The sequence below is a fragment of the Gavia stellata genome, chromosome 27 (assembly GCF_030936135.1).
Source record: "Gavia stellata isolate bGavSte3 chromosome 27, bGavSte3.hap2, whole genome shotgun sequence".
Classification (NCBI taxonomy): Eukaryota; Metazoa; Chordata; class Aves; order Gaviiformes; family Gaviidae; genus Gavia; species Gavia stellata.
This window is the reverse complement of record NC_082620.1, coordinates 3,907,933-3,935,183: the sequence shown is the minus strand read 5'-3', so window position 1 is coordinate 3,935,183 and position 27,251 is coordinate 3,907,933. Positions and strand designations below refer to the sequence as shown.

Here is a 27,251-nt window from a genome sequence, read left to right as displayed (position 1 = left end):
CAACTGACTCCCCAACATCAGTACTTAACAGCAGGCAATGGATCAAAGGTTTGTTTTTTTATATATATATATATTTATATTTATATATATAAAGCGCCTATCACCATAATGATAAACATTCTTTGGAACCACTCTGATGGCAGAGGTAAGAACAGGAGTCAGCCTGTTAGTACCTCAGCACTTCTGTTTCCAACCAATTTAAAAAAAAAAAAAAAAAAAAGCCACAAGACTTTGCTGCCAGCCTGCCTGGCTGGTGTTTAATACTGCTACTCCATCAGGGTTGGAGGGAGACCTATTGTGAATGGCAACAGTTTGCACTGTGACTTCTCCAACTGTGCTGCAGAACAGTGCAGGTGTGGCAGAAGGGCAGTGGGACATGAAGGCTCAGACCCGTTACCAGTCAAAACGTCTCAGCAGCAGAGAGGTCCTATTAGGAGAGAGCAAGCTAACTTTGCGCACAAAGCTCTCGCTCTCTGTGCTTAAGGCTGAGTCAGTGACCCTTCTGGACTCTTCCCAGGTTTCAGAAGATCACCAGACAGAAATACGTGTCAGTTATAAATATATCATGTCAGTTGCAGGGGGTGGAGGGGGGCGCAGGGAGGGGAGAATTTAGAATGGGTGCAGGGAGGAGAGAAAGGAAAAAGACATCTTACGTTTCCAGCACTGGAAAGAACAGTTTTGACCTCACGCAATAAGTCACTGGACCTTTTCAATAGTCTTATCTGGCTTATGCCCCATCATCTTTAACACATCATCAAAGGGAATGTTGGCTGGCAAAGGGTTAAACAATCCCACACAGTGGAGAGCAAATCTGCAGTCCGCTGGGAAGGTCCCCACCACATCACTGACGATCTCAGGGTCCAACTTGAAGGAAGGAAGCAGCTTCTCTGTCTCACACATCGCTCAGGGCCTGGAGACAGCCAAAGACAAAAAATTGTCAGGATGGACCTGCTGCAGCTCTACCAGTCCTCAACAGAAATACAGCTCTGAAACACAAACATCTGCCTTCGTCCCTAGGACACTCTGAGGAGGTTTTTTCTGGAACCTGCAGTTGCAACCCAGTTAGGAGATGATGGAATGATGCAGAAATACAGACTATCCTTCAAGAAGGTAGACCAGGCTAGAGCATCCTTTCTTTACCCTCTGGTTTGCGCTAGAAACCACAACCACATTTTATCTAAGACTTTTGGAGCTTTCCAATGGGAAACACCAGTTCTGCAGGCTCTTCAACTTAGTTTTGGTAGGCGAAGTAGGGGTGATCTGCCATGAAGGCATGGGACATCAACCCAAAGAACACTTCCAAACTGAACTCCAGTCTTCCCAGACTGACTCATACTCTGCTATGTCATACAAAACGCCGTCCTGCTCTGACTTGCTCACACAAGCCTTTAGGGCTGCAGGAAATCCTCAGTCCTCTATACTCCCACTCCTGCCAAAGAAAAGTCGTACCTCGTCTTTGATGGAGGAATAGCAGCACAGCCTTGCTTACCTTCCGTGCAAACTCTGGCAGAATGAAAGCTGCCCGATGAATGTCAGAGTTGTAGTATTTCAGACTCCTCTCCTCTACTTGTTGCTGTGAGAGCTGCTGCACAGGCTCCCGGAAATTTGTATTCTGCAATAAAGAAGCCAGGTAGCTCTGTAGCATTTGGGTGTGACAGGCATCCTGATTCATGGCAGAGAACCAAGAGGACTCACAGGAAAACAGATGACTTTCTGTTCCAGTATGAGGTCAAAGGTCCTGCACAGCTCCAGCCCCAAGGGCTGGAGTTTACACTCCGTACCTCGTGTGACTAGCCCTTATTCACAGATGTCAGCGTATGAGGTCAGACTGCATGTGAGCCATGTGCCAGATGAAGCTGTCAGATTGTGCCTGAGCATCTAAGAAGCAAGGCTTTTGCTCTTCAGAGCAGAATCCACATCGGTGTTAAGCCAGGCACAGTGCATGCTGCCAGTGCCCCAGATAAATAAAATACAGTGGCAGAAGTGCCGCTGGCTCCCTAAACCAATGTGACAGTTGCATTACAGGCTTGCAGACTGGGAAAAGAGCAGACCTCAGTGGTCTGCCACAGAGTTACCAGCCCACATCCTAACAGTGACGCTCACTTGGAGGCCTCCGTACGAGCAGATTACCAGTCGCAAGCTGATTCTTATCAAGCAGGTGCCCACTTTATAACAGCCAGCGTCAATAAGCCAAAGCCGTAACAGACTCTGGAAACTGGTAGCGACTTCCTCCCAAGTTTGTTGTACTAGAGAGAAAACCACGCCCTTTTCTAAGGCAACTAGTTACATTACTGGTCAATTCTGCACTTCATTCAGCACTGAGCCACCTGCGTTGCAGCTCTGGGGCCCTGGACTGGCAGAGCCAGTGCCCAGCATGAGTCTAGAGGACCCACAGCTGGGAGAACTCAGTGCCACTGCTCAAGCTCTGTAAGGGACAGCCTGAGGCAGGCTCTGCGGGTGCTTTCAGGGAGTGGAAAAGGGCACTTCAGGTGCCCGAAACTCACTGCGTTCTTGCTGCAGAGCATGAAGCCAATCTGCCCGCTGGGATACGTGGGGATGGTGCAATAGGCGTATTCCACAACAGGGAACAGAGACTTGCAGAACTGACGCATCTCCTTAATGAGATCCAGGTGCAGCCACTGGCACTCACCTACAGGGAGAAAGGAAGACAGGATGCAAGGTGAGAGCTGCCCCTCTTCTCTGTACAGGCCTGTGCCAGGTTAACAGTGGTTCCAAGTCCAAACCTGCTCTACTCCGCACAGCTCACGTGGTTTCAAAGGCAAGATAAGACCCTTACGCCAGTATTACTAAGCACAGTCCAGCAGTTAACAAGTTGACGTATACAGATCAAAAACACCCCTGTGCCTGGGAGCTGAAATGGATTTTACTCCCTGCGTCATGTCTCCCCAAGAAGAGAGTCCCCTTTGTGCCTCACACTTCGCATGCAATGATCTGGCATCAGCCTCTGCCCAGAGACGGCATCCTCACCTTGGCAGCAAAGAATCCCATCTTCTCGCAGGGCTGTCTTCATCAGCTGGTAGTAGGATTCTTTGAATAAGCTTTCTGCAGGACCTGGGAGAAAAGCGAGCAAAGAGATATGTCTAAAGAGAGAGACTAAGACGGTAGGCTTCTAAGAGTTTTCCAAATGCCCAGGCTGCACAGGGACTGCACTGGAAAAGAGATGCTTCAAGTGGCTTTTCAGTGATCACAAGTCTTGGAGATAATCTGGAAGCAAAAAGTTTTGACCCTGGGTGAACCTCAGCCTGCACCCAGCACAGCAGAACCATCAGGATTTTAGCTTTCCTCAACAGCAAGCCCAAGACCTTTATCAAAGAAAGTCCTAGCAGCTGCCTCTTGCCTCAGTGAGCATTTTTTAAACCGAACTCCTGCTCCAAACGGCCTTTTAGAGATGCCTCTCTCTGTGTCGACTATAGCAAGAGCGAAGGTGACTCAGGCACTCATCGTTAGATCCCTAAAATAAGGTGCCATAACTACATTTGATCCCTCTCTGCCTCAGTTTTCCCCTTCAGAACTACAGCAATCTCACTACAGCCATCTTTAGGCTGGATAGCTACAGCAACAGCGCGTGAGCTGCTGCTTCATTAGCGGGCACATGTGCAAAGCTGTCTTTGCTAGCATAGTGCTGTATCCCCCATGGGATTACTGGATTCAAGGATCAACTCTCTGCCAGAAGCGATAGCTGCTGGAGTTGAATTTTGAGGACAGAAACGTGACAGCTGGCTTGAAGCCTTGCTAATACAATTTTCTGGTCTTCATCCTTCCCTTTCTCTACCAAAAGAACCAAGTCAGTGACAGTCTTTTCACTTGAAAGGAGCCTGGGCATGCTGGCATTACTTCCAGGAGGCAGGCAGAAGAGAAAAGGAGGAGGAGTGTGTAAAGTAGTACTCTTTTATGGCCAGAATTCTTACCCATGGGGTCAGACGAGTCCGTGATAATCACATCAAAGGCTTCTTGATTTTGTTTCATGAACTCAAAACCATCTCCCACATGCAAGGTCAGCTTAGCGCTGGAGTACCCCACCGCCATCCCTGGGAGGTATTTCTTAGATACCTGGATCACATCCTGCAACACAGAGAGCACAAGTGGGTCAGCGGGGGCTACAAGGAGCTACTTCTCAGGCTACTGTGCAGCTGCAGCTGAAAGAAGAGCACAATGAGTCATTTCCTTCCATGCCTTCAGCACATATCCGACTCGCTAGCTAGATCCTCAAGAGCTGTCAGCATCTTCAGCCAACAAGCTACACTCAGCCCTTTCCTATGGCCTCAGGGTTCAGTGACACTGTTGGTCTGTCCTTGCCAAACCCAACAAGAAGAACTTGGAGCTTCAAAAGCTCCCCGAGGAACTAAGAGAATACGATTACAGATCTGACTGCTCTGTGCTCCCTTTCCCTGCGGACATCACTTGCAGAAGTGATCTCGACTAAAGACTTTTTTTTTTTCTCTTCCTAAATAAAACCACGCCAGCAGGTTTCTGGATGCAAGATGAGAAATACTGCCACCTCTGCTCTATAACCATTATATCAATCCCCCCATAAGATACAGTTTTCTCTCTAAAATGATTAGACAGCCCCTGCCCTAGGCCCAACAATTGTACTGAACACTACCAGCTTCTCACAGCTGGCCGAGACAAAAAAATATGCTGGTGTCAGGCAGTGCTTGTTCAAAACCAGGCACGTATGCCTACTTAGCTTGGCAGACAGGGTACACAGTCTCATGTACCAGCGTTTCCCATTCCCGATATAGCCTTGCTTTGAGGAGGCAACAAAACTAACAAAACTTTCTAAGAAAGCAAAAGATCAGAACAAACCGACGGAGAGGAGGAGGATCAGCCCATCTACCACAGAAACAAATACCCCTTGCTTATTTCCTGCTTTCCGTCGCAGGAGACTGCTTAACAAAGTGACCATCCTCTGGCAGGGGGAGAGGGAAAAGTAGCACCTTCACAGAGCTCTCCTTCTCCAGATCCCACGCTTGGCCCACGCTGGCCTGGAAGGGCCTCTGCCGTACGTGTGTGAAAGAAATCACATGGAAGAGGCAGCCAGCTGCCACGTAGATGACTCGCAAGGCAAAGAGGTGGCGCTGTCAGTGTCAGGCCAGCGGAACCGGCAGCAAATGCACTCGCTGCTGACAAGGGGCAGCAGGTGAAGCAGCAGCTCCCATGGATGCTGTGAAGTAGGGGCTGCTTTCTGCCGGGCAGCCTGCCCGTCTGACCGAAGCCCCGGGGCACCTCCGTGCAGCTGGGAGCCCAACGCACCTCATCGATTTCGCACTGCACCACGGACTCCACGGTCGGGTGTTTCACCACCTCTCGCAGCACTCCCCCGTCGCCACCACCGATGATCAGCACCTGGGAGAGGAGAGGGCAGAAAACCGGCCGTCAGCGGGGTCAGCTCACCGGGCGACTTCCACGGCGCGGCCTAAAGAGGACGGCTGGAACCGCGGCAGCCCTCCGGGCTCGTCCTGCCCCGGCGCTCGGAGATGTGCTCCGGGGGCCCACCAGGGATGCCCGCAATGCTCTGTCAAGCGCCGAGCGTAGGTGCGCCAGAAGCAGCGGCCCACGCCAGCCTCTGGCCGCGGCAGCCCCGAAGGGGCCGGCTGGGAGCACGGGGGCCGGTCTGCGGGCCCCGGCTGGGGGAGAGCCGGCGGAGGGGGCCGGGGACGACTCACCTTGCGGGGGTCGGGGTGGCTGCAGAGGGGCAGGTTGGCGATCATTTCCTGGTAGGAGAACTCGTCCCGCTCCGTGCACTGGATCACCCCGTCCAGGACCAGGACGTTGCCGTAGGTGGTGCTGGGCAGAGCGGGGAAGCGGGGTTGGAGCCGGCCCGCGCCCCGGGCCCGCGGCCGCGCTCCCCCGCCCCCTCCCAGCGCCGCCAGGCTCCGCCGCATGGCGCTGGGCGCCGCGCCCGCCCCCCGCCGCCGCCGCCGCCCCGGGCCGCCCGCCCGGCCGCGCCGCACCTGCGGAAGACGAGTATCTCCTGGTAGCGGGAGCGCTGGTGGTGCAGGAGCTCCTCCACCTGCAGCGACATGGCCTGCCCCGGCCACAGCCGGCAGGTCTCGCGGAACCAGCCCTCGCGGATCAGCGCCGCCGCGCCGCGCTCCATCCCGGCCCGGCCGCCCCCGCCGCCCCGCGCCGCCGCCGGGCACCTGCGCGCCGCCGCCGCCTGACCCCGCCGGCGCGGGAGCCGAGCAGAGGGGCCCACGCGCCGCCCCGCCCCGCCCCCGGCCGCCAGCGCGCGCGCCGCCGCGCCCCCATTGGCGGGCCGCGCGCCGCCGCGCCCCCATTGGCCCAGGGCGGCGGTGACGCCGGCGCCAGCAGGGTAGGACGGCCGGCGCCCCGGGGCCACGTGGGGCGGCGCGCCCGGAGCGGAGCCGCCCCCGCCCCGGCGGGAAAGGGCGCGTCGTTCCCCCCCCGCGCCGCGCGTGGGCCCGGGGCGGCCGGCTCCGCTCGCCCCGCCGCGGCGGCCCCTCAGCGCCACAAAGGCGGAGCCCGGGCGGCGGGCGGAAAACGAGGGGGTGCTGCCCGAGCGCTCGGCAGAGCTCCGCCGCCTGCAGAAAGGCGAGCGACCAACGATTTGGGGGAAAAAAGTCTCAGCGGGATGTTTTAAGGGTCAGATGTTATGAAAGTAGACTCCTCTCTAGTGTTCATGTGCCCCAGCGCACACTCGGACGCGTGACAAAACCTGCTGCGAGGGGCAGACTTGGGGAGAGATTCACCAAGGTTACACCTAGAGTAGTTCTCCAAGCGGGTTACGCGAAGATCTTGGACAGCTGCTGCACGATAGCAAAAGAGTCTTAGATTATGCGATTCTAGTGGCGCAACTCCATCCGATGCATAGGTGTAACCAGGTGAATAAACCGTGCGTGGATTCGCTAGTCACTCCCATTAAAGACATTTCTAAAACCTACGGCAGTAAGTCAAAACTCATAAAGGGGAAACAGAGAAAGACTAAAATGAAGATCATCCTTGAAATGTCACCTTGCACGGAATCTTGAGTAGAGGACTTAAAGAAACTACAGGAATTTTAACATCTCTGCAGCCACTGGGGCTTTTGGTAAGGGTTACTCGTTCTTCAAGTTACGGAAACAGCAGAAGTAGTAAAGCTGACTAGAAGGGGAATTGGCAGCCCCTGCAAATGCACTTAAAGACAACTGCTATTTAATTGCTTCTATTCAAAAACATTCTCCGATATTCAGCCCTGCAAGCACATTTTATGAGCAGAAAGGGACTCTGTTCTAACATCACAATGCTGCTTGGCTGGCACTGTTCATACTAAGATACCGAAGAAGGAAAAACCCTCCTCTGTTCCTTCCACTCCCTACTCCACAGAAATACAGGAAAAGATTGAAAACAAGCAAACAAACAAACAAAATCCCAAACCTCCTCACAGTCTTTGTAAAAATAAAGCCCTCGGTGAAGAATGGAGAGGGCCTGCTCAGTCCTTGCACCTAGCCTAACAGAGAAGTAAGTGCTGTCATTGCCAAAGCAGGTGAGCACAAATGGAAAATCCTTAGAAAAGGGAATCACAGAGTAAAGACAAGGCCTTTGGGAAAGGGAGCAAGACCCGCTAGTCAGCGCAGCGACCAGCAATGCAGAAAGCAGCTCTGCCACTGATTTAACATGGCTTCAAGCAAAGTCACCTCAGCCCTGCCCTTGGGCACCCCCGACCTTTAAACTGTAACATTGCTTACCTCTTTCACAGCAGCGTTACCAGCCTTCAGTTGTCAGCGTTTAGAATAAGCTCTGCCATCCATCCATCAAATTACAGGCTGATACTCTTTCTACAAAGACTTCAGGGTAACTCACTGTGGGTATTTAAAACTATGAAATGTTAGTACAGCTGTACGGCGATTCAGTCGCAGCACAGAACCTCACTGGCTTCCCCCGACCCAATATTGCACTCTGTGTTTTTACCTTCTACCCAATGCTATTACTTTCCCTCTGTAACTTTATGGTGAAAAACTTTCACTCTGTAACTTTTTGGTGAAACCACTGGTCTCTGATCCAAGAAGTACCCCAACTCTTTTTTTCCCTTAAAATCTTTGCTTAACGATACACAAACACTGCCAGGTAAACACACTCATTTTTTCATATTACCTTGTCTTGCAAGAGATGAACTGTGCACTTCAGTTTGTATGCAAGGTCTAACATAAAAGACAGTCTGGCTTTATTTCCTCCTCCGGACTGCTGGGGTTTCAGTCACATCTACTGAATCTCTCTATTATTTTTGCGCTGGCTTTAGAGATGCCAAGAGGTTCCTCTCATACTCTGTTGACATGCTGGTTCTGGACTTCGAGCAACTCCCAAGAAGTGACAAGTTTAGCCTAACTGTGTTTGAGGACACAGGATAAACTTTCAAAATTAGAAACAAAGCAACATTGTGAGTATAATTAGAAAAAACCCAATGTGAATATAATAAAAGCGACATCAATTAAGTTGTTTTTCCTTTTGGAAAAAAAGGATTTTAATGGGTTTAAAAACATTTCTGTACAAAAACTGCTCAATGACCGGTATTTGCCTTCCCATGGTGACAATACTTCTGATTATTGTTTTGTTCAGCAGCAACTCCCACAGGTCCTGTAACAAGGACTATCTCTTTGGCCAGTGGTGCCTGGAACCCCTGCAAAAGACAGTTACAGGAAGACTTTAACTCTTGCTCTAATTCACTCAAGATTGAAAACCTACGATAGGTTACAGTGCTTCTATTGAGAAAGGGTCACGATGCAGACAGTACCTTCCTCCCTCCAATGCTGCCCTTATGTACTGTTGCTCTTTTATGACTAAATAATACACAAGGATCAAGCCTCGTAAGCAACACATCAAGTACCTATTCAGAACAAGAATGTTCTTATTTGGCAGTAGTTAATTCTCTTCCTCCCAAGCTAGATGAATGTTCTCCCCACCTCTACCTATCTTTGTGGCCAACGAAAGCAACTCCCACATCTATTAACACAAACTTTTGTCTCAGCATTTCAAGCCTTCCACCCAGAATTGTCTTTGATTGCATTAATCCTGACTAAGCTTTTTTTTTTTTTCTTTTTTCCTTTAAACTGAAGTCAAGCTGTGAAATGAACGTGAGTAGGTGTTACGCAACCTCTTCCCATTAAACTTGTGCGTAAGCTCCCACAGCAAGAGAGGACAATAGCTATGCTTTGCCCATAGCTCCGGGGCACAGGCACGAAAACACTCCACCACTGCGATGAGAGCAGGCTGGCAACACACCTATCAGCTTTCCCCGCCAGGTAGGACATGCTTCGGTTTCCAGATTGTTGAAGTTTGGTAGCTCCAGCAAATTTCTGCACAGAAGAAAAAACAAAACACCACCACCACAGTGAGGTACCTGCCAAATACAGTATATTCCATGAGATTCATGTGCTGTCGGGTCCCTCCAACTTCAAGGAACACTGCTCGTTTACACTGTGAGCTTTATATTTTAGGACTTCTTTATATGCATATGCGCTGAATGCATCTGAGTAAGTGCTGTTCTACTGGTCTAACCTTGACACGTGAGGCACAATACCCCACTGACGACAAATCTTACTCATCTAGACAGAAAGATCTATAAAGATTGTCCCAAATTCACCAATCGGTTTCTTTTTTTCTCCTGAAACAGATTTCAACTGACACAGCAAAGGGATTGCACAGGAAACTGTTTCCTACACTATCAGGCATAAACTTGTTCAGCTTCTAAAATACGATTTTTAATGAATATTTAAGATGCTCCCTGGTACCATTTGCCCTCCAGTTAAATATGCAGGAAGGCAGCATGCACAGGGAAGAGGCTAAAATGCAAGAAATGAGCTTCAGAACTTAAAATTAACGCTCGGGCGCCCAGTGAGTTCACGCATGGGCCCCCTATTACTTCATGCCTGAATGCCCACTGACGTCACACATCAGCACCCAAACGCTCCACACATGAGCACTATGCAGGGTATACATGGGGGGTTTTAGGTAACCCAGGTCTGCAGGGGTGACCTGGGGTGGGGGACAATGATGACACAAGAACTGCCCTGTGCTGGTCACAGGTTTTCCTAAGTACATGTTTGATTGTTCGTATTTTCTTTCTTCTCTTCAATCTCTCAATCTCAATTAGCAATAAATTAAGTAAAAATTCTCTGAGCTGAGACTGTTTTCCTAATAACAGTACATGGTGGAGAATGTGGGCAACACGCAAACCTGCCACGGCCTGGAATAACTGGACCGACTTTGAGATTTTTGAGAGTGCCTTGAATTTGGGATTGGGAATTTGTGGTGGTGTGCTGTGGTCTAAGTGTCACACCTGTGCTGTATGGGGGTGTAGCTGTGAACAATGTATGAAGAGGTGGGAAACAAGAGAGTCCGAGGGGCCCCAAGAAAGCTCTTCCTGAACAGGGTGAGGCTATAATACAAAGTATGAGCTCGTGATTGGAAGCTGCACCTCAGTACCAAGTGCTGTTAGGTAACGTTCTGCAGATCCAGAAAAAGTCATCTGCCTTCCCCAGCGAGTCCCCATCAACATTTCTGTTCCTTCTTTCATGACATGCCCATACCTTGCCTGTGTAAGTTTGCTTGGCAGGATCAAATTGTGTCGACTGCTTCGATTTGCTGCTTCCTAAGGGAGAGAGGAGAGAAGCTGTCACTAAAATTTTCCAGACAGAATGGTACATTCCACAGTGTTCCTCTGATGATAAGGAGGTTTCACTGCAGTCTCCCACATGCTAAAAACCAGGACAGTCTCTTAAGGGCAGGAGATGCTTTTCAGCAGATACTTGTTACAAAGGAGTCAAATCTCCTTTGCCTCCTACTTCCTGGGGTCCAATTAAACAGATGACTTTCTCTACAGAGAAAAGAAGCAAAATATGAACCTATGTTCCCCTTGGCTGACGGTTTCAGGATCTTGTTTCCAAATCAGAAAAGGGATGCTAAACTGTACATTCCCCAAGTTATTTTCTTTTAGTATTTCCCCCACTGTAAGGTAAGTGCATTATAACAGTTTGTACTGCCTTGGCACCTACATTCACACACAGCCTTCTCAGGGCTCAGCTGGCAACATTTTCCACAGCCTGCAGCACTCTATCAAGAGATCCAGATCTTACCCGCAAACACTTTGAAGTTGGACTTGCTGTAATCAAAGGGGGTAAACTGCTTCGGTGCTTCCAGCTCCTCTGGTTGCTGGGAGGCTTTTGGCCGTTTCTTCTCTTGTTTTGGCAACTCTGTTCCCGTTTCACTCATGATTCTCTCCCTCTTCTTATTAGCTTGTTCCTGCTGTGAAAGCAACCCACAGAATAGAAACAAGGACAAGTTCAGGAGAGGAGAATGAAACATCTCTGTGTAGGCATGAGCACCAGCATGCAGATGAACTGCCCAATGGACATAGGCCCCAGTGACAGCTATTGCCTGTGGCAATAATAGCGTGGGGAGAAAGTGCTGTGCTCTTCTTTGGGCCTAAACTGCCTTTTTTTTCCCCCCTCACATCAGGGACTTTTCAGATGAAAAGCCAAGTTGTCATTTCACAGGATACTGGAGGCTGAGATCTGCTGTGCCCCACAAGCAGATTTCGGGGAACCTAGGCAAGTGAGGAGCACAGAGGTGCAGCAGTGGAAAATGTTCCCTACTGAAGACAGGGAGGGATGCAAAGATCTGCACAGCACAGCTGCTAGGGGCCTGTTGCTACACACAGGGCAGAACCACAGAAAGACCACTCTCAAAAGACTGTCATTGAAGTATTTCAGAGTTATAGGTCTTAGGGTTTCATTCTGAACTATGTTATAAAGGTCAAAAGGGGCAAAGGCTGGAAGCAGGGAATTCAGTGACATACCATAGCTTGCTGACGAACAGACACAATATTTTCTGTTGCCTCTTTATACACCTTCTGTGCCTGGTCACGAGCAGCTATGGAAACAAACAAGCATTACTGTAAAAAGCAGGAGTAAGTTAGCCAGGAGCTTAGAAAAAGCAAGCAAACCAGCTTGTAGCAAGTCTCAAACTAAAGAGAGTACAATCTTTGTCAAACAATCTCATCCATCAGGAAATCCATCATCTAAGGTTTTCTTGTAACTGGGAAACAACCTATGGGCATTGGGAAACACATGCTAAGCAAAAAATGGAGGAAGGGAAAAACGGCTGTACCTGACTGCTGAGCTGCTTTCTTTTTGGTTTCATCCTTGGACTCCTTCTGTGCTTGTGCCTGACTCATCAGCTTCCATCGATTGCTGATCTGCAATGAAAAAAAATTACCTGGGATCACTTTCTTTGAAGTTTTATGGCAAAAGGGAGTTTATAAACTTGCTACCACTTGCTGGTCTTCATTAAGAGTACAAAAGATCAAATTGGATTGTAAAAGAGATTAAGATCTGCTGCACCAGGTAAAGCAAAACCATGTGCTTTAAAAGTTCTGAGCTACAAAAAAGCCATGAGAACAAAGGCAGATACAGACTTCAGTAGTGGTCTGTAGCTTTGAGAGACAGGGAATATACAGTGGAATGTCTCCAATCCCTGGTTCTTTGAAGGATAGAAATGCTACAGAAACAATGAACTACAGATTCAGAAACATGTCAAGTTTCTCAAAACTTATATTCTTTTTCTAAGGAGCATCGAAGGAGAAAAAAAAAAATCCCATATTGATGAGGTTCCCAAAAGAAAATAATCTACTCATTTGCTTCTTTTCTACTACTTGGCAGGAAATTTTAGCACAAGTCTTACTTCATAAATTTTTGATGATGGGTCAAACTTTGCAGATTGTGAGACATAGGCAGGATTCTGTTCTGAAGGTAGGTACTGTAGAGAGGAAAAAAACATTTTGCTTTAAACACAGCACACGACATTCAGCTCATTGCTAAAATGCTACTTAAAATGTTCCAAATAAAAAAGTTCATATAAGAAACATTCTACAGATAGATCACCTTTTGGAAAAAGAAAAGTTACCACAGTTTTGGCCAAGAGAAATATTAAAGAAAAAAACAAATTAAAAAACCCCAAAAAACCAACCCCCAACCACAGATCAGAAAAAGTTCTTTTATTTCCTAGTAATTTGCCACTCCAAATCTATAACAAAGTATTCTATTGTTCTTCTGATTCATTAGAAGAGTAAAATCAGCTAACTCTAGCCATAAAGTAGAGATGAAAATGTGATGCAAATTAACAAAACCTCAAACTTGATTAAAAAAAAAAAAAACAGTGAGAGGTCTGTTTACTATGTAGAAAGACATATATCTAAGAGGCATTTCAGTGTGTTTTGAAAACAAGTCCACACGTGCGTGCTTTGCAAGGACAATCTCTCCATTCCAGTAAGAGAGCAGCAGCTGATGCTCCATCAAGCTCTTTTGGATATGCCTGGAAAAACAGCTCAGAGCATCCTCTACACCAGGTAGTTTATGAGTCCCGCTACAAATATGTATTGGAGGCTTTTACCATTCTAAATGGATTTTCAAAGGACTCCATTATACGCTGAGCTTTCTGCTGTGCAGTGGTTAAAGCCTTCTTATTTCCTTCATCTTCATCACATTCCTAAGGGGGGAAAAAAAAGGGAAGAAATATTAACATTAATAATTTTGGGGTTTGGCTACTGTTGTTTCATGCATGTTATCTCTCACTTTATCTGAAACTCCACTGATGGCAGTAACCCTCCAGAGAGATGTAATTAACTTGCTGGCCTCCGAACCTAGTTGTCTTGGTTATGCCATATGCTTGACAGGAAGCCAGTATCACTTCCATGCATGTCCCACCTTACTATTTCTTGCAACACCTTCACACGGTTTTATCAGATTATTAAGTATGTTTTCTAATACTTAAATACTGACACTATCACAAACATGTTGCTTACACTGAATATGCTGACAGTGGCAGTAGCAACAAGACATGTTGACTCTGGCTGAACACCCTGAATATTCATTGTCCTCTCACTGTCTGAAAAGAGACAACCATGTTCCAAAATTGGTGCAGGCTCTACATGAAAAGGAGACAAAATTTTTATTAGATACTTGTATATTTTACTGCTGTTTTGGGTAATGAGATTTCACAGAAAGTTTCTTCAGGGCTGCTTATTTTCCCATGTCAAAGCCACATCATGTCATTATTAGCACAGTTTTTAGGTTAAGTCCAAATTACCCAAGGCAGAGTTGTTCTGAAAATCATCCACAGGAATCCGGGAACTGTCATGTGGTCCAAAGAAGGTATTCTCCAGTCTCTGCAGAGAAATTCAAATTACAAACACCATTAATACGCTACTCTATGAATCTGTGTATGTTTTCACATATTGCAGAGACACATTAATGAAAATTCAAATAAAAGAGACTGAATGTTCTTAATATAGCTCACCTGCCAGAGCACATTGCATCTGGCATCAAAAGAATATCTGTGCAAACACCTACTGGCTAATGCAGATACTCTACTTCATATGCATGAGGACAGTAAGCAAGTTAGCCTTAGAAACTCATCTGAAACCTCTCTTCTTACAGATCAGTCAATATAGACTAACACACACGAAACTGTCCAGCAGCTAGAGTGTTTGCTGATGAAGCTTTAAGTGCTGCTATTATGGTGGTTTGTAAAATACCAATTTACAGCTGGTAATGTTATGAGTCTAGCACAGAAAAGTAACATTAAGCTAAAGCAGAGAGACCTGTAGAGTGGATGAGAATAAGCAATTTACTAGAAGCTAGAATTTTGCTACATTTGTTCCTGAGTTTAAGGCTTAAGACATTAGGTAACAAACATTATGTAAACAGTACCTCAGGGTTGGATAGAGGTGCTCTCTTCTTGACTGCCAAAGCACTCTCTGACTGGAATGGGAGAGAAAGATAAGTCACTTAAATGCACCTGCCCTATTTCTTCTAGGTTGGCCTCCTTATCAATGTTTTCAACACATTTATTACAAGCTAGCAGGTTAATAAAATTACATTCTTTCTTCTTCTGCAGTGTTTGCATATGGATACATTTAAACACCTCACACAGAAAGGACAAGTTCATTCTCACAAATGGTTTTGATTCACTAGAGGAAGACTGTATTAATATCAACGTGCTGACGATATATTTTAACTAATGAACCTCTTACACCTAGGGTTTTTTTTTGCTTCACCATAGCTGTAAAAAATTTATGAATCCATTTACAAGGCCAACAAATTCCATAAGGTCCAGTTCTTCCTCACGCAGGCAAACATGATGTGCAATGTAAGACAGACAACTGCACCCTGTTCAAGTAGTGTCTGTTCTTTTACTGCTCTAGTTCTCCAGGAAACTACACTGTGTGTAAGTCAGTACACAGCAGACAACAGACAGGCAAGAAGTTGCAATACATCTTTCTGCTCTACTACAGAACACTATATTCACAGTGCTCAAAAAGCAAACTTCAGCATACACATCATCACAGGTCACCATTTAGCTCCAGTCCCTGGCTTATGGAAAGCAAGTGATGAGCCTCTTGTGTGGTATGAGCTAGTCCTACCTTGAGAAGAGGCATCTCCCGGGACTGCTGAATGAGAAGATGCAATTCATTAATCTGCTGGCGAACTAGTGGTGGGACTGGATTACAGCAAGCAATGATGCCCTGGGGTTCTCTAAAGAGAGATGAGAAAAATTCAGTGTGCTGTATTTATGGCCGATATGTTAGGCATTTGCATTCAAAGGATGTGCAACCAGATATAACCACGGTCCTGACCATGACAGAATTAAGACAAGTCAGATTAATCTGTCAGAGTTTATTCTCTGTGATGAAAAATTCTTCTGTAGGAGGTTTGTGCAGATAAAGAGAAACCACTAACTCAGCTCTCTTCTCACTTATCTTTTCTGTGGTCGGTCTGTCTGTCCCCATCTTCATTTCATTCCTTGTTCAGTATTCATCTATGGAAGCTGAGCCCAGCAGCGGACTTGCGTTTAACGATGCGTTTTTATTATTCTCAAGTACAGATGTTAGATGATGAGTGCCAAGTGTTTGAGGGGAATGTTGTACAAATTGGGTGTTTTAAGGGATTTGCCCCTTACCCCCCTGCTCCCCCCAATCCCTTTAGGAACTGAAAAAAAAAAAAAAATCCCAAATAAATGTTTTGGGGGAACTCATCCCTCTCTTGCTCTGTAATACTGTACGAATCTCAGGGGGGATGTATGACATATAGCAATGCAAAGGAATGTGTTTTAATAGTGGAATAAAATCAGAGAGAGATGTATCCCAGAAGAAGTTTGAGGCTTCTGAAGGAGTATTGCTATTTATTTCTCTTCCAAACTGAAGAACTATAGAGAAAAGCAGTATTGACAGCTGGAAGGAAGGGACCAACTGCAGAAGTAATTACACACTAGGAAATTACTTGCTGGATATTAAAATCAAATGAGACTCCTCAAGGGTGAACAAAACTTACTTGGGCAGCTCCTCTGCTATCTTCAATAGCATATGATTCGGGAGCACATATCTACAACACAAAGAGGCAGTGTGAATATAACAGAATGTTAAAAACTCTTAAAAATACCTTCAAAGTGCACAAGTCTGCCCCAATTAGGAGGTCTGAAAAGATGAAATAAGTTAAAAAGAAATTAAGTAGGGCTCGTCTAGATACCTGTAAGAATTTACTGCTAACATAACAGGACTTCTGTGTAAAAAGCAGTCTGAGGTAGTACATTAATTTCTACAGGTAACAAAGTGGTTCCACCTCAGGGTCATTGAAGTATTAAGCCAGTGTCTGTAACAAAAGACTTCCTACCCTGTACTCTCATCCTCTTGACGCGCTATCTTGTCTCTCCATGCAAACAGCAACCTAAATGCTGCCAGCTGCTGTGTGTTGAGATGTTTTTTCTGCCTCCTGTAGAGCTCAAGGTAGGATTCATCTGAAAAGAGGGGCTTGATGTATTTCTGGACAGGGAAAAAGAAACACTCATGATCAGTATCAGATTTGTGCTTTCTAGTTTGCCTTGCTTCACTGAGACAGATAGAATCTCACACAGACATAAGGGGACTGAGTACACTCAGGTACAATATGTCTTGGAGCTTTTACCCTAAACTGTTGGTAGGACCCTATCCCTGAAAAACATACATCTAATACATTTTTAGGGGAAAACCACCCTCACCAACTTCAGGAGCAGTGTTAGACACATAGTATCTTCAAGCTTTACTACATTAGACAAGGCCTACTTTCATAGACAGTATTTTCCACGGGCACAATATCATTATCTCATAATGCAACTCCAGCTAGGCTTTGAACTTCTAGGAACGTCCAGTAGAACTGGAAATGTAACATCTCTCTTGGGAAAGACACACCTGAAAGCATTGGGAGGCCAAGGAGTGCCAGCATTCAAAAAAAAGCCAAGAGGGCATCTGAATCCAAGGTTTTTAGCAAGTGAAACAAGTGACTGCACACAACTGAGTCAGAGTTTATACAGCTGTTTTCAGACACACAAAGAGGAAAAAGCCTGCATCTATGCAACAGACGTAGAAGAGGCAAAGGACTCTGTGTCCTACTAAGCCCATATTCTGATCCAGGTAATCCAAGCAGGTGAAGCTTTACCTTCAGGCAGATGTCCTTGCTGCGTTGCCACACAACCTGCAGCTGAGTGGGCTGCTCGTTCCCTCTCTCCCACAGCGCCTCCCTCACTTTATCGTAGATGTAGAGCAAGTAGTGAGTGTCATCACGGGCATACCGAATCATTTCTTCTGGCAAAGGGCTAGAAAGAGAGTCAAAATTACACTACTACATTTCAGTTGCCCCGCCAAACTGTCACTTTCCTCTTGCAAGGCATATTAGGGCAACCTGCACGTAAAACATGCCAAGAACTAATATGGAAATTCTTCCGTTTCCTTACTGAAGGATTTGTTGGACACCAGCAGTAACATGCTGTGCACACTCCAATTCAGATGGCATCTTGTTCACATGCCAGAGAGCAGGATCGCTGTGTAGCTAAGTCAGATGGCAGAACTGCTTGCTATGGTATTTGCCGTAATTCTTCTCTCTCTGCAGAGCCTACATAAAGCAGACCTGGGATCTGTGGTGTGAAGGGTTCATCTGCATAGCCAAGCTCATTGCTCCAACAGCATACTGCTCTACCCAGTGCAGGTGACTAAAATGTTTTTGTGGGGGCTCTAGAGGAGCAAATACTGACTTTCTCCATAATACTGCAGTGGTTACGTGCTGTTCCTAAGTAGTGAGCTTCCAGGGGCTTTTCATTACTTAATCTTCCCTGATCTTCCCAAAAGAACACATTTTCTAAAGAAACACGGGAAAATGTAACACTCATAAAAGAACTTAAAGCGCAGTCAGGTAAACGCTGTGCTCGTTCACTTTGACACTAACCTACAACTGCGGGGCTTCAACTAGAAACATGCTCCTGCTCTAACAATACAAACAAGCATAAGTGCTACCTTACAGCTCCAGCCCATTTAAGGGGTCAGTTTTTACCGTATCCTCCAGTCAGCCAGCTGGTACTGCTTGTCAGCATTTACATCGCAATACAGCTTTAGCAAGTGGTCCAAAGAATGCCTGCCAAGATTGAGCAGACGAGCAGCTTGGTGAGTATCAAACATGTTCACCAAGTACAGACCAAAGTCTTTTTGCAGCCATTCCACATCTGAATCAGCACCATGAAGGACCTTGAAAAGCAAAACAAATTGAGAATGATGTGAAGAACATTTCTACTCCAGGCTGGCAGTGCTGTGGTTTCATATTCATGTGTGTAGGGCCAGATTTCTTTTCTCTCTGTCCTTTGCTGTTAAGTGCAGAACTACGAAATGAGTGCACTTGGCAAGTAACTCACCACTTACATCAAGGAAACATGCACATGAACAAATTACAATGCAAGCAGAGCCAAGTGACCAAGAGAAAGCACACAGTGTGCTTTTAACTATAATAAAACTTAAACTAAGAAGAAAAAAGAAAAAAAAAAGAAAGAATTCTGGTGGTGAATCGGTGAATTTGGCAGCTGACCTTCACAATTGCAGGGTCTGTGAAGGTCTCATTGAGAATGTTCATGTCGCTGCGCAGTTCCAGCGTATCAATAATGAAGTCTTCTGTTCGGGTGGAAATCTGCATCAGACATGTCAAGCCCAGGAAGCTCCTGTAGGAATGGTGCTGAAAAACACAGAATAGAGATGTAAGCTATGATCCATTACAGAAGTAATACTATAAAACAAACAGCACCCTAAAGGAAGGAAGAAAAAGTAACAGGGGACTTGTTAAAGCAAAAGACAATTGGATGAGCAAGCTTTCTCTTTGCAGTCACTAATGTGACATAAAAAAACATGGGATGAATTGAAAGAAGATCAAATTCAGTACGAAGTGTGCAGCCAGTACTACCATTGGAAAACTTACAATATTGACACAGTTTAATTCAACCTTCTAGATAATATCTGACAGGTCAGGGTCATGAACTGTCTTCTGATGTCAGAAAGTACAAAAAGCAGGAGAAAGAGAAGACTACAAAACAGACTAGAAGAATATAATTGTCTCCTAGGTCCTAAGAGTACACATGTAACTTTTAAACAGAAAAGGCAATTTGATTACCTCTAAGTCCAGGGCAAATTCTTTACAGTTCATAAGCTTTTCATTTAGTTCTACCAGCTCATCCAGTGTGGCGATAAAATGACAGGGTGTTTCCTTGATAGGCCTGTACATCTGGCAGAGCAAATTATTAGGCATGGTATGTTCTCTGTCAATTCCCACCCCTGACCTCCACCCTCAATTCTGAAATTTGTCAAGTATGGCCAGCTGTAAACTTAATGAATCTGCAGTAAGTTTAAATTAATGTGGGCACCAACCTGGGGTTCTGGTTTCTTAAGAACTCCATCTGGTGGAGAAAAATGCTCCAGTTCATACTGGTAGGGGTGAGCAAACCTGTGGAAATCAGGAAGACAGGCACAGGCTAAATTTCAGTCATCTTTATAAAGCCAGACTACAGAGACTTTAAGAGCTACGGCAGTTTCCCTACTGAATAGAAATTCTGTTTCTTATTAAGCGTAGGTTTAAAATAACTGCAGATGTCTAAGGCAAATCACACACAACATAGTGTGCAGACACAAACACATGCAGAGCTGTTACACATGAATAGCATCAGCACAATGGGACCATACAAGTGCATGTTCACCAATGGTACTCCAAGCACCTTGCTGTCAGTTTAATTTCTTACATGTCTTGCTCAGTTTGCTGCGTCCTCTGCTGGTGTATGAAGTCTGCCAAAGCAGCTGGTACATCCAAGTCTTCAGGGCGCTCCTTTCGTTCCCGTCCACTTTTTGTGAGGGCTGAACAACCAATATGGAACAACTGGACTGGGTCCCACACATAACATGTTCTCAGCCTACTACTGTCTCCCCTCCACCCACCACAAGATCCTACTAAAATCATAAAGTATCAAAAATCTTAACAATTTAGACCTGCAGCTTTTGCTGTCAGCAAGATTTCTGTCTGCACCTCTAATGACAACTCAGTTACTAGGTTCTACCAGGCTGTTGTTAAGCAAGATGCAAGATGGTTCTGCTCAAAAGCTTGGAAGGAGATTGAAAAATCTTCAGAAAAATCTTTCAATCATTCCCAGTTACTAAAAGTATAACCGCATCAGTGCAGGCTAGAGATGAATCATCAGCAGCAGAATAACATATTGCTGAGACAGGATGTTATGCTGGCAGCTTTGATAAAGCACCCAAAGCAAAGGTAGGTCTAACCATACACCTGGTGCTCCTAACTAATTAGAAAGAAGTATCTGTAGAGCCAAATAGACTAGTCAAGACCACTTCTGGTGCCAGAGTGACTCTCACCATGCATGTTCAATGGTGGTAAAGAAAAGCAGCAGAATATCTGTTTGGAACAGATTATTCACTGTATACCAACAAGAAGACGTTGTATGCTGACCTACCATTACATTGCACATATTTAAGCAGCGGCATCACAGAGCTTACTGCACCCAAATGGTCAACATCTCCTGCTGTACTTGTTTTTACAGCCAATGATTTCTCCTCTAGACAGTGAGGACAAATTTGTGTCAAATACTCTCAACAGGTTACCCAACAAAAAATAAATCCCTTACCTTCAGGCAAAGGTTTCAAAGCATTTGGCTTGATAAAAAGTTTAGGTACAAAGGGAGTGTTGGAATTGTCAATCTTTTCCCGAAACTTAAGCTGTGGTCGAGAGATATTCTTGGCATGAAGCAATCGGAAGGTTTCAGATTGAGTTCTCTTGTGTGATTCTCCTGCCTATTTAAGAAAAGGTAAACCACAGGTTAAAACCACGTAACTTAACAGACATTCAGAGTGTCTTTTACTCAGCCTGACACAATATTCAGAGGAATAAAGTTATACCCCAAACTCAAAAGTGAGTCACTCTTTTGCAGTGACTTAAGAATGAAAGTTCTCTGAATCAGGACCCTGAATTCATACGAATAAGCAAAAGAAAGGCTGTTGTGTACATGAAACTGAAATGGCAATGGAAAGCACACAGAATCCAGAATCAAGTTTGAATAAATAGGAAAAGGAAAAAAGCGGGAGGGAGTTAGGACATGTAAAAAGACGTGTCAGAACATTTATCTACTCAACTCTACTGGAAAATCAGTAGTGCCAGTGCTGGGAAAAAAGCTCAGATAACAGAGCAAACTGAGCGCAGAGGCCTCACCTTGCGGTTCCAGCTGGAAATGATTGTCTGGGGGGGCTGTAGCCCAGCAGGGAGGACTGGTTGCTGGTTTTTGTTCACTCCTGCTGCTTCATCCAATAAAATACCCTAATTTCCAGAAAAAAGAGATGAAAACCAAACACCTATTAAATTACCATGCTCAGCCGTTCTAGTCAGGCTGAATAAAGAAAGTCACACAGGTAGATGCCTCCACAGCCATCTCCCCTGAACTCTGTGCAACATGAGATAGACAAATGTGGGAGGAGTATGTTGAACATCAGGGGTAGGAAGAGTTTCCTCAGAGAAGCCACTCTATGAATTTACAGACCTGTTCTCAGGCTATGAGGTTCTTGTGCCAAACTGTGTTTAGTTTCCTCACAAGTCAGATATTCCCTTCCTTCCCTTTGGGTCACAATCCATCTGTCTTAGCTGCTGTGACCACTGGCCTAGCACATGGAAATATTTTTAAAATAAAAAGGAAAACCACCAGATTGAGGAAATGCTAAATGTAACTGTGAAAGCACTACCACTGAAATTATTGCAATGAAAAAAAAAACTTGTGGCAACTGAACCGTTTATAAGAACAACATCCAGAAATAATTTGCTTACCACTCTTTCAAGAATGATGTCGTTGGAGTCAACCAGCATATCAAATTTATCTTCCAGCTCTGTCACTTTGCTGCGATCTTTCATGTGGCTACGGCAGCCATGGTATTGCATTACCTTGCTCATGCTTGCAAAAGAACAGTACAGCTATTAGCAATTTAAAAGCAGGCATGCTGAACACTAAACCATCCAATTCTCTTCAACTTTCTACATCTTGAAAGTTTGAAAATAAATCAAATGCAGTACCTATAGATAACATCACATCAGCAGTGAATAGAAGAAACACCTATACAGTATTAAGTGTTAGTATTAATTTCTTACAAACCACATGACTTTTTAAACAGACAGCCTAATGTGTTTTATATCAGCCCCTGCTCCCTGCACAGCTCTTTACCCATATCATTATGAAAGGCCCTCTTTCAACTTGTTACTTGAACTGCCAAGTGCTAGAAAAGTAGCTAAAATTAGGTATGTGAAATAAAACATCTTTTTATCTACAAGTTTGGAGTCTCCAAAGAAGGCTGCTACCTTCTGTTTTGGTTTGGAAGCTATTAGCAATGGCCCAGAGATGCAAAAGCATACTTACCAGTGAAGGAGATGGTCACCCTGCGTTTCACAGTATGCCCGGAAGCCAGGGAAGCTTCGGTAGAAGTCGTACTCATCGCCAGGCTGAGGAAGCCCATTAGATGCCTTTGTCGCAGCTACCACTGTGCCAAGAGCATACTGTGCAAGAATACGACGTTATTAGCATTTTTTCAGTATTTTGTTCCTCCATTTACCCAGGATACAATGTGGCAGAAATGCTTTTTTCCTAGTTTGTTTGAACTGCACGGTTCTAATACGCAGTATCACAGGGCTTTTTAACATGAGTAAGTTTACAGTCAATTAGTTCACATTATCTATTTAGAGACCTTTGAAACGATGGAAGTCTAATAACAAGAACAAGACTTAAAACTCGGTCTAGTATTTAAAGGTCTGAAAGAAAAGCTTGTTAAATCAACAGGAACACAGATAATTCCTTTATTATTTTAATGAAACAAACAAAAAAAAAGAACCCACAATGCTTCCTGCTTGAGAACCGGTAGGCATTGCCTCGCTTGGAAGGAGCAGCAGCGCGCACAGGTGAAGCACAACGTAGCTGCTGCCAACATCTGCAACCCGAGGGGCAATGCCCACCGCCGCAGGCCCAGCACGGGCCCTCACGAGGGTCCCGCTTCCTCTGCCTGTCGAGGAGTCGCGTCAGGGAGGCGGCAAACCCCCACCCAGGGACGGTGCGCTTACAAGACCGTGCCCAGGACAAGAGGCCCGAGCCCAGGGCGGTAACAGGCCCCAACGCGCCGCTCGGGTCCCCGGCACCCGTGGGAGGGGCCCGCACCCTCCCTGCCGCGCATGGCGGGGAGCGCCCACGGGGGGATCCTCACAGGTGGCACCCACTTAAGTGGGGGCCCTCAGGCAGCCCCCGCAGGCAAGAACTACAGCTCCCGGCAGGCCCCGAGGCGCGCACGGCACGCCGGGAGCGGTAGTGCACGGCGCCTGCCCCACTCCCCCCGGCCCCGCCGCCGCGCACCTTGACGAAGGCGTCGGCGTCGTCGAAGCCAGGCAGCACCGCCGCCGCGCTGCCCCCCTCCGTCTCCGCGGGGCGTCCCGCCGCTTCGCGGCGCCCCTCCTGCCCCACGGGGCTCTCCGCTGCCGCGCTGCCGCTCCCCCCACCGACGGCGGCCGCCATCTTGCCCCCGCAGCCACGCAATGCTCAGACGCTCTCGCGAGAACGCCGCCGTGAGGGGCGGGGGGGGGGGGGGGGGGAGAACAACTGGTGGGGACGCATGCGCACGGGGAGAAGGCGCCAGGGCTGCCCTCTGGCGCCCCCAGGCGGCGTGGGGGAACAGCCCCCTGAGTGGGAAGAAAGGGGCTCCCCGGAGGTGGGGGGTGCTGAGGGACACCCCTCAGGGCTTGGAAGGGGGGAGACCCCCGGCCCTCTTCCCCCCCCAGCACGCACCAGTTGGGGTGCTTCCCACAGAGCAGTGCCCCTGACAGCCACACCACTGCCTGGAGAGGGGCATTGCCACTCAAAGTCCTTAACTGTCACCTCCTTATTGCCCAGTTTTGGGGTGCAGGCACAAGCAGCTGGGGAAGCCCACGGAGCCCCAGCCGGGATGGGGACACATGCCACGCTGTCCCACCAGCTGTGGCTGTGACCCTAAGACCAAGAAAGATGATGTTCTTACCACATGGATGACATCACAGCTGCTGGAAACTAAAATTTGGGGGTTCTATGGTCAAGTTTCTTTTATACAAGTGGCAGACATCATTCAGTCCTCGTAATTTTGCTTCCAGCTGCTATCAAAAAGGAAATATAGCCAATGACCTGAACCGATGCAGAAAAAGACAAGTCAAATCCATGGCAACAGGAAACTTTTTAAAAAAAAAAAAAAATCTTAATGTACTTCCCTGTCTCTTCCCAAGAAGTATTCAGGAATAAACAAGAACACAGTCAAACCACTTACATTTTGGTGTAATTTATTGGCACAAAAATATTCAAATACAACATGGCATCTAAACATGGCTACTCTGTTGTATTTTGTGCATTGTTTTTAATATGTTTAATTCATATATCATAACTTTATCTTCACCCTCATGTTTAATAACCATTATTTTCTGTTTCAAGTTACGACCACTTCTCCCCACGTCTGCCTCCTATGCCAAGTACTAACTTTCCCTAGTTATTTCCCAGTATTGCTTTTTAATCCAGACACTGCAGGAAGCTCCCAAGTGGTATTTCATTTGTACCCTGCATCCGGTTTGCCACCAATCAATCCACATAGAGGCACCTGACTTTGCTCAGCTCAAGGTCTTAAATTCTTGGATCTGCTCCGATATCCTGATCTAGTCTGAAACACGACTCCTGCACTAGTGTAATGAGCAGATACACAATTTCCAATTTTGGGGCAAGAACTGAATTTGAAAACAAGGTAGGAGGATGAAACAATGGTAAAATTCTGCTTCTCTTCTCTTTCCTTCCAGTTACCCAGCCCACCCCCAAACCTCAGTGAAGCCTCCTGCACAAGTGCATTGAGCTCACTGCAGCCACACCAACAGGACTGACCAGGGCAATAATTAATCTGCAAATGACTTAGTTACATTGCAAAGTAAGTCAAAACCCGTATATAGTTATTTTCAATGGATCACCAGTTCCCCAAAGACCAAGTGGAACCATAGACATCTGTGGTACAATCAGTCTTCACCGTCCTGGAAACCCAAATCAAGTGTTTTGTTTCAGACAGCTTGTGTTTTTCCAACAGCAGCTATACATTGGCTTAAACCAACTTTTAATATACAATAACTCTTTTCATTTACATTTCAAAATATTTGACAAAGGCTGTATTTCAGTCCAACGTTCAGTTTGTGTTTGTAGAAGAGCAAGTTTGGAGTGCAAATGCCTCCAGAATAAAAGGCTGTGGATACTTTGGAATCTTCTGTTACCAGAAAGGACACCTAAAGAAAACAAAGATATTGTAGTAATGCTGACTTGCATATAATTTCACAAAGGCAACACTGAGAAGGACTGAGATTCCCTACTAACTAGGCACCATTTTAGTATAGGAAAAGTTGACAGTGATCCCCATGCTTCTTTCCAGCTAACTAATGTTTAAAAATGCAAAAAAGATCTATTTCCTTAAGCATAGTCCAAAGTTAGCTCACTCTCAAAACGACAGTACATCGTCTTTGTTTACTTTAGAACATGTGGCTCTTTACTGTAACTGAAATCAGTGACCAGCACATGTCTTACTTCAAACACTTAAAATGTTGAGGCTGATTGCAGTTTAAGTGTTCTAAAATCCTTGTCACTACTTACAACAACTTTCTTACAGACAGCTGTCTATGGGATCACTGTCATAGGCTTGCAAAATTTACCAGCGCAGATGCAACATGTGGTAAGGCTCCTACATATAACTAACCACACAAGTGACATTTTCCTTAGCTGTTCTCTGCTCAGATTATTCAGAGAAGAATTTTGCAAGGTTAGCTGAATGACAAACTCACCATCCAATGTAGCACTGGCACAGATTCTCATGAGAAGTAGCTTGCTTAATGAGCAATTCTACTTGTGTGGGTACATCAAGAGTTTCATCATGAGAGAAGTCTCGACCTTTGAAATTAAAGGATGAAAAAACCCCAAAACCCCATAAATGCAAGTCACAAATCATATAACATAACTTGCTTCTGGGTGGCAAGTTAAGGACTGATAGGACTTAACCACCCTTCCCTTACAGTATATAAAAGGCAAAATTTTCCAAACATGGAGAACCTCTAAAGGCATACAGAGCCCAGAACTGTTCTCCCTATTATTATGGTTTCTTCTTTTTATCTTCTCCAAATAATGGATAAACCAGCATTAGATAACTTCCCAGTAGCTGGAATCCTGGTCCTAATCCCTTCAAGTACATTATTTGGCAGGTGGGGGGTAGTTGCTTTAAAACTTTAAGAGCATAAAATTTCGCAGCTAAGTGCTGCAAACTATAAAGCCAGGACAGTGGAAATTCAACTTCCACTAACAAGCTAAGACATGCAAAATATGAAGTCTGTTTAGTTACAGTCACCTCTGTACTTTTCAAATTGGGCTCCCCTGTATCTAAATGCAGCCACCAGTACTTAGGTATTAGACAAAACCAGGAAAATGGCCTCATCCACTTAATCAGAATGTGTTAAATTCAAGGATTAACACAAAATACAAACACTAAAAGTAGTGCTGATCCATCTCATCAGATTTTATGTTTATCTTGTATAAACATAAAAACATGCTCACCAGTGAGCTTATCTCGAACCCTGTTGATGATTTGAATTGCCTTCTTATTTAGAGCTTCTGGCTTCACTAGACCATCTCCTACTAAAAGACAGAAGTAGGAAAGAGAATTAGGACTTCATCTGAACAATAAAAACATTTGTACTGCTGTTACATCTGCCCTTCCCAAACACTACAAATACCATTTTGAGAGCAAACAAACCCAGATACCAGTACTACTTTTTTTTTTGGGGGGGGGGGGGGCAGAGTTGAGAACAGAGATAATTATATTCCTC

At 45.8% G+C, this 27,251-nt stretch overlaps 3 protein-coding genes across 3 annotated transcripts in view; all 3 read right to left on the bottom strand.

Moving 5' to 3' along the window:
* Nucleotides 1-222: 222 nt before the first annotated feature.
* Nucleotides 223-6,121, bottom strand: SRM (spermidine synthase). Its single transcript, XM_059830048.1, has 8 exons — nt 5,976-6,121; nt 5,688-5,808; nt 5,275-5,367; nt 3,930-4,083; nt 2,989-3,072; nt 2,505-2,650; nt 1,490-1,612; nt 223-910 (listed from the first exon to the last, which is right to left on the bottom strand). The coding sequence occupies exons 1-8, from the start codon at nt 6,119-6,121 to the stop codon at nt 893-895; spliced, it is 885 nt and encodes a 294-aa protein (XP_059686031.1). The 3' UTR covers nt 223-892.
* Nucleotides 6,122-8,492: 2,371 nt separating this feature from the next.
* Nucleotides 8,493-23,901, bottom strand: EXOSC10 (exosome component 10). The gene is made up of 25 exons (XM_059829978.1): nt 23,743-23,901; nt 22,762-22,898; nt 22,179-22,302; nt 21,573-21,677; nt 20,992-21,157; nt 20,098-20,209; nt 19,730-19,805; nt 19,476-19,586; nt 18,900-19,043; nt 18,375-18,565; nt 17,487-17,643; nt 16,686-16,834; nt 16,347-16,397; nt 15,440-15,551; nt 14,727-14,777; nt 14,104-14,182; nt 13,820-13,941; nt 13,408-13,503; nt 12,700-12,774; nt 12,127-12,214; nt 11,816-11,889; nt 11,094-11,262; nt 10,548-10,609; nt 9,241-9,314; nt 8,493-8,638 (listed from the first exon to the last, which is right to left on the bottom strand). The coding sequence occupies exons 1-25, from the start codon at nt 23,899-23,901 to the stop codon at nt 8,608-8,610; spliced, it is 2,715 nt and encodes a 904-aa protein (XP_059685961.1). The 3' UTR covers nt 8,493-8,607.
* A 790-nt stretch (nt 23,902-24,691) lies between these two features.
* The window catches only part of MTOR (mechanistic target of rapamycin kinase), a 60,500-nt gene continuing 57,940 nt past the window's right edge, over nt 24,692-27,251 (bottom strand). The window contains exons 48-50 of the mRNA XM_009811080.2: nt 26,980-27,060; nt 26,217-26,322; nt 24,692-25,667 (exon numbers count right to left, since the gene is read on the bottom strand). Of these exons, the coding sequence (XP_009809382.2) occupies nt 25,652-25,667; nt 26,217-26,322; nt 26,980-27,060 (203 nt within the window). The 3' untranslated portion in view covers nt 24,692-25,651. The remainder of the gene's footprint in view (nt 25,668-26,216; nt 26,323-26,979; nt 27,061-27,251) is intronic.

Bases quoted from the DNA above. Each gene is read 5' to 3' on its own strand.
- EXOSC10 (XM_059829978.1), bottom strand. From the start codon at position 23,901: ATGGCGGCCGCCGTCGGTGGGGGGAGCGGCAGCGCGGCAGCGGAGAGC. The intron at 16,835-17,486 runs GTAAAGCTTCAC...TTCCCTGTCCAG, and splicing joins GCAAGGACATCTGCCTGAAG to AAATACATCAAGCCCCTCTT. The intron at 14,183-14,726 runs GTACTGTTTACA...ATTTCTCTGCAG, and splicing joins CACCTCTATCCAACCCTGAG to AGACTGGAGAATACCTTCTT.
- SRM (XM_059830048.1), bottom strand. From the start codon at position 6,121: ATGGAGCGCGGCGCGGCGGCGCTGATCCGCGAGGGCTGGTTCCGCGAG. The intron at 5,368-5,687 runs GTGAGTCGTCCC...CTCCTCTCCCAG, and splicing joins GCCACCCCGACCCCCGCAAG to GTGCTGATCATCGGTGGTGG. The intron at 2,651-2,988 runs GTGAGGATGCCG...TTCTCCCTGTAG, and splicing joins TGGGATTCTTTGCTGCCAAG to GTGAGTGCCAGTGGCTGCAC.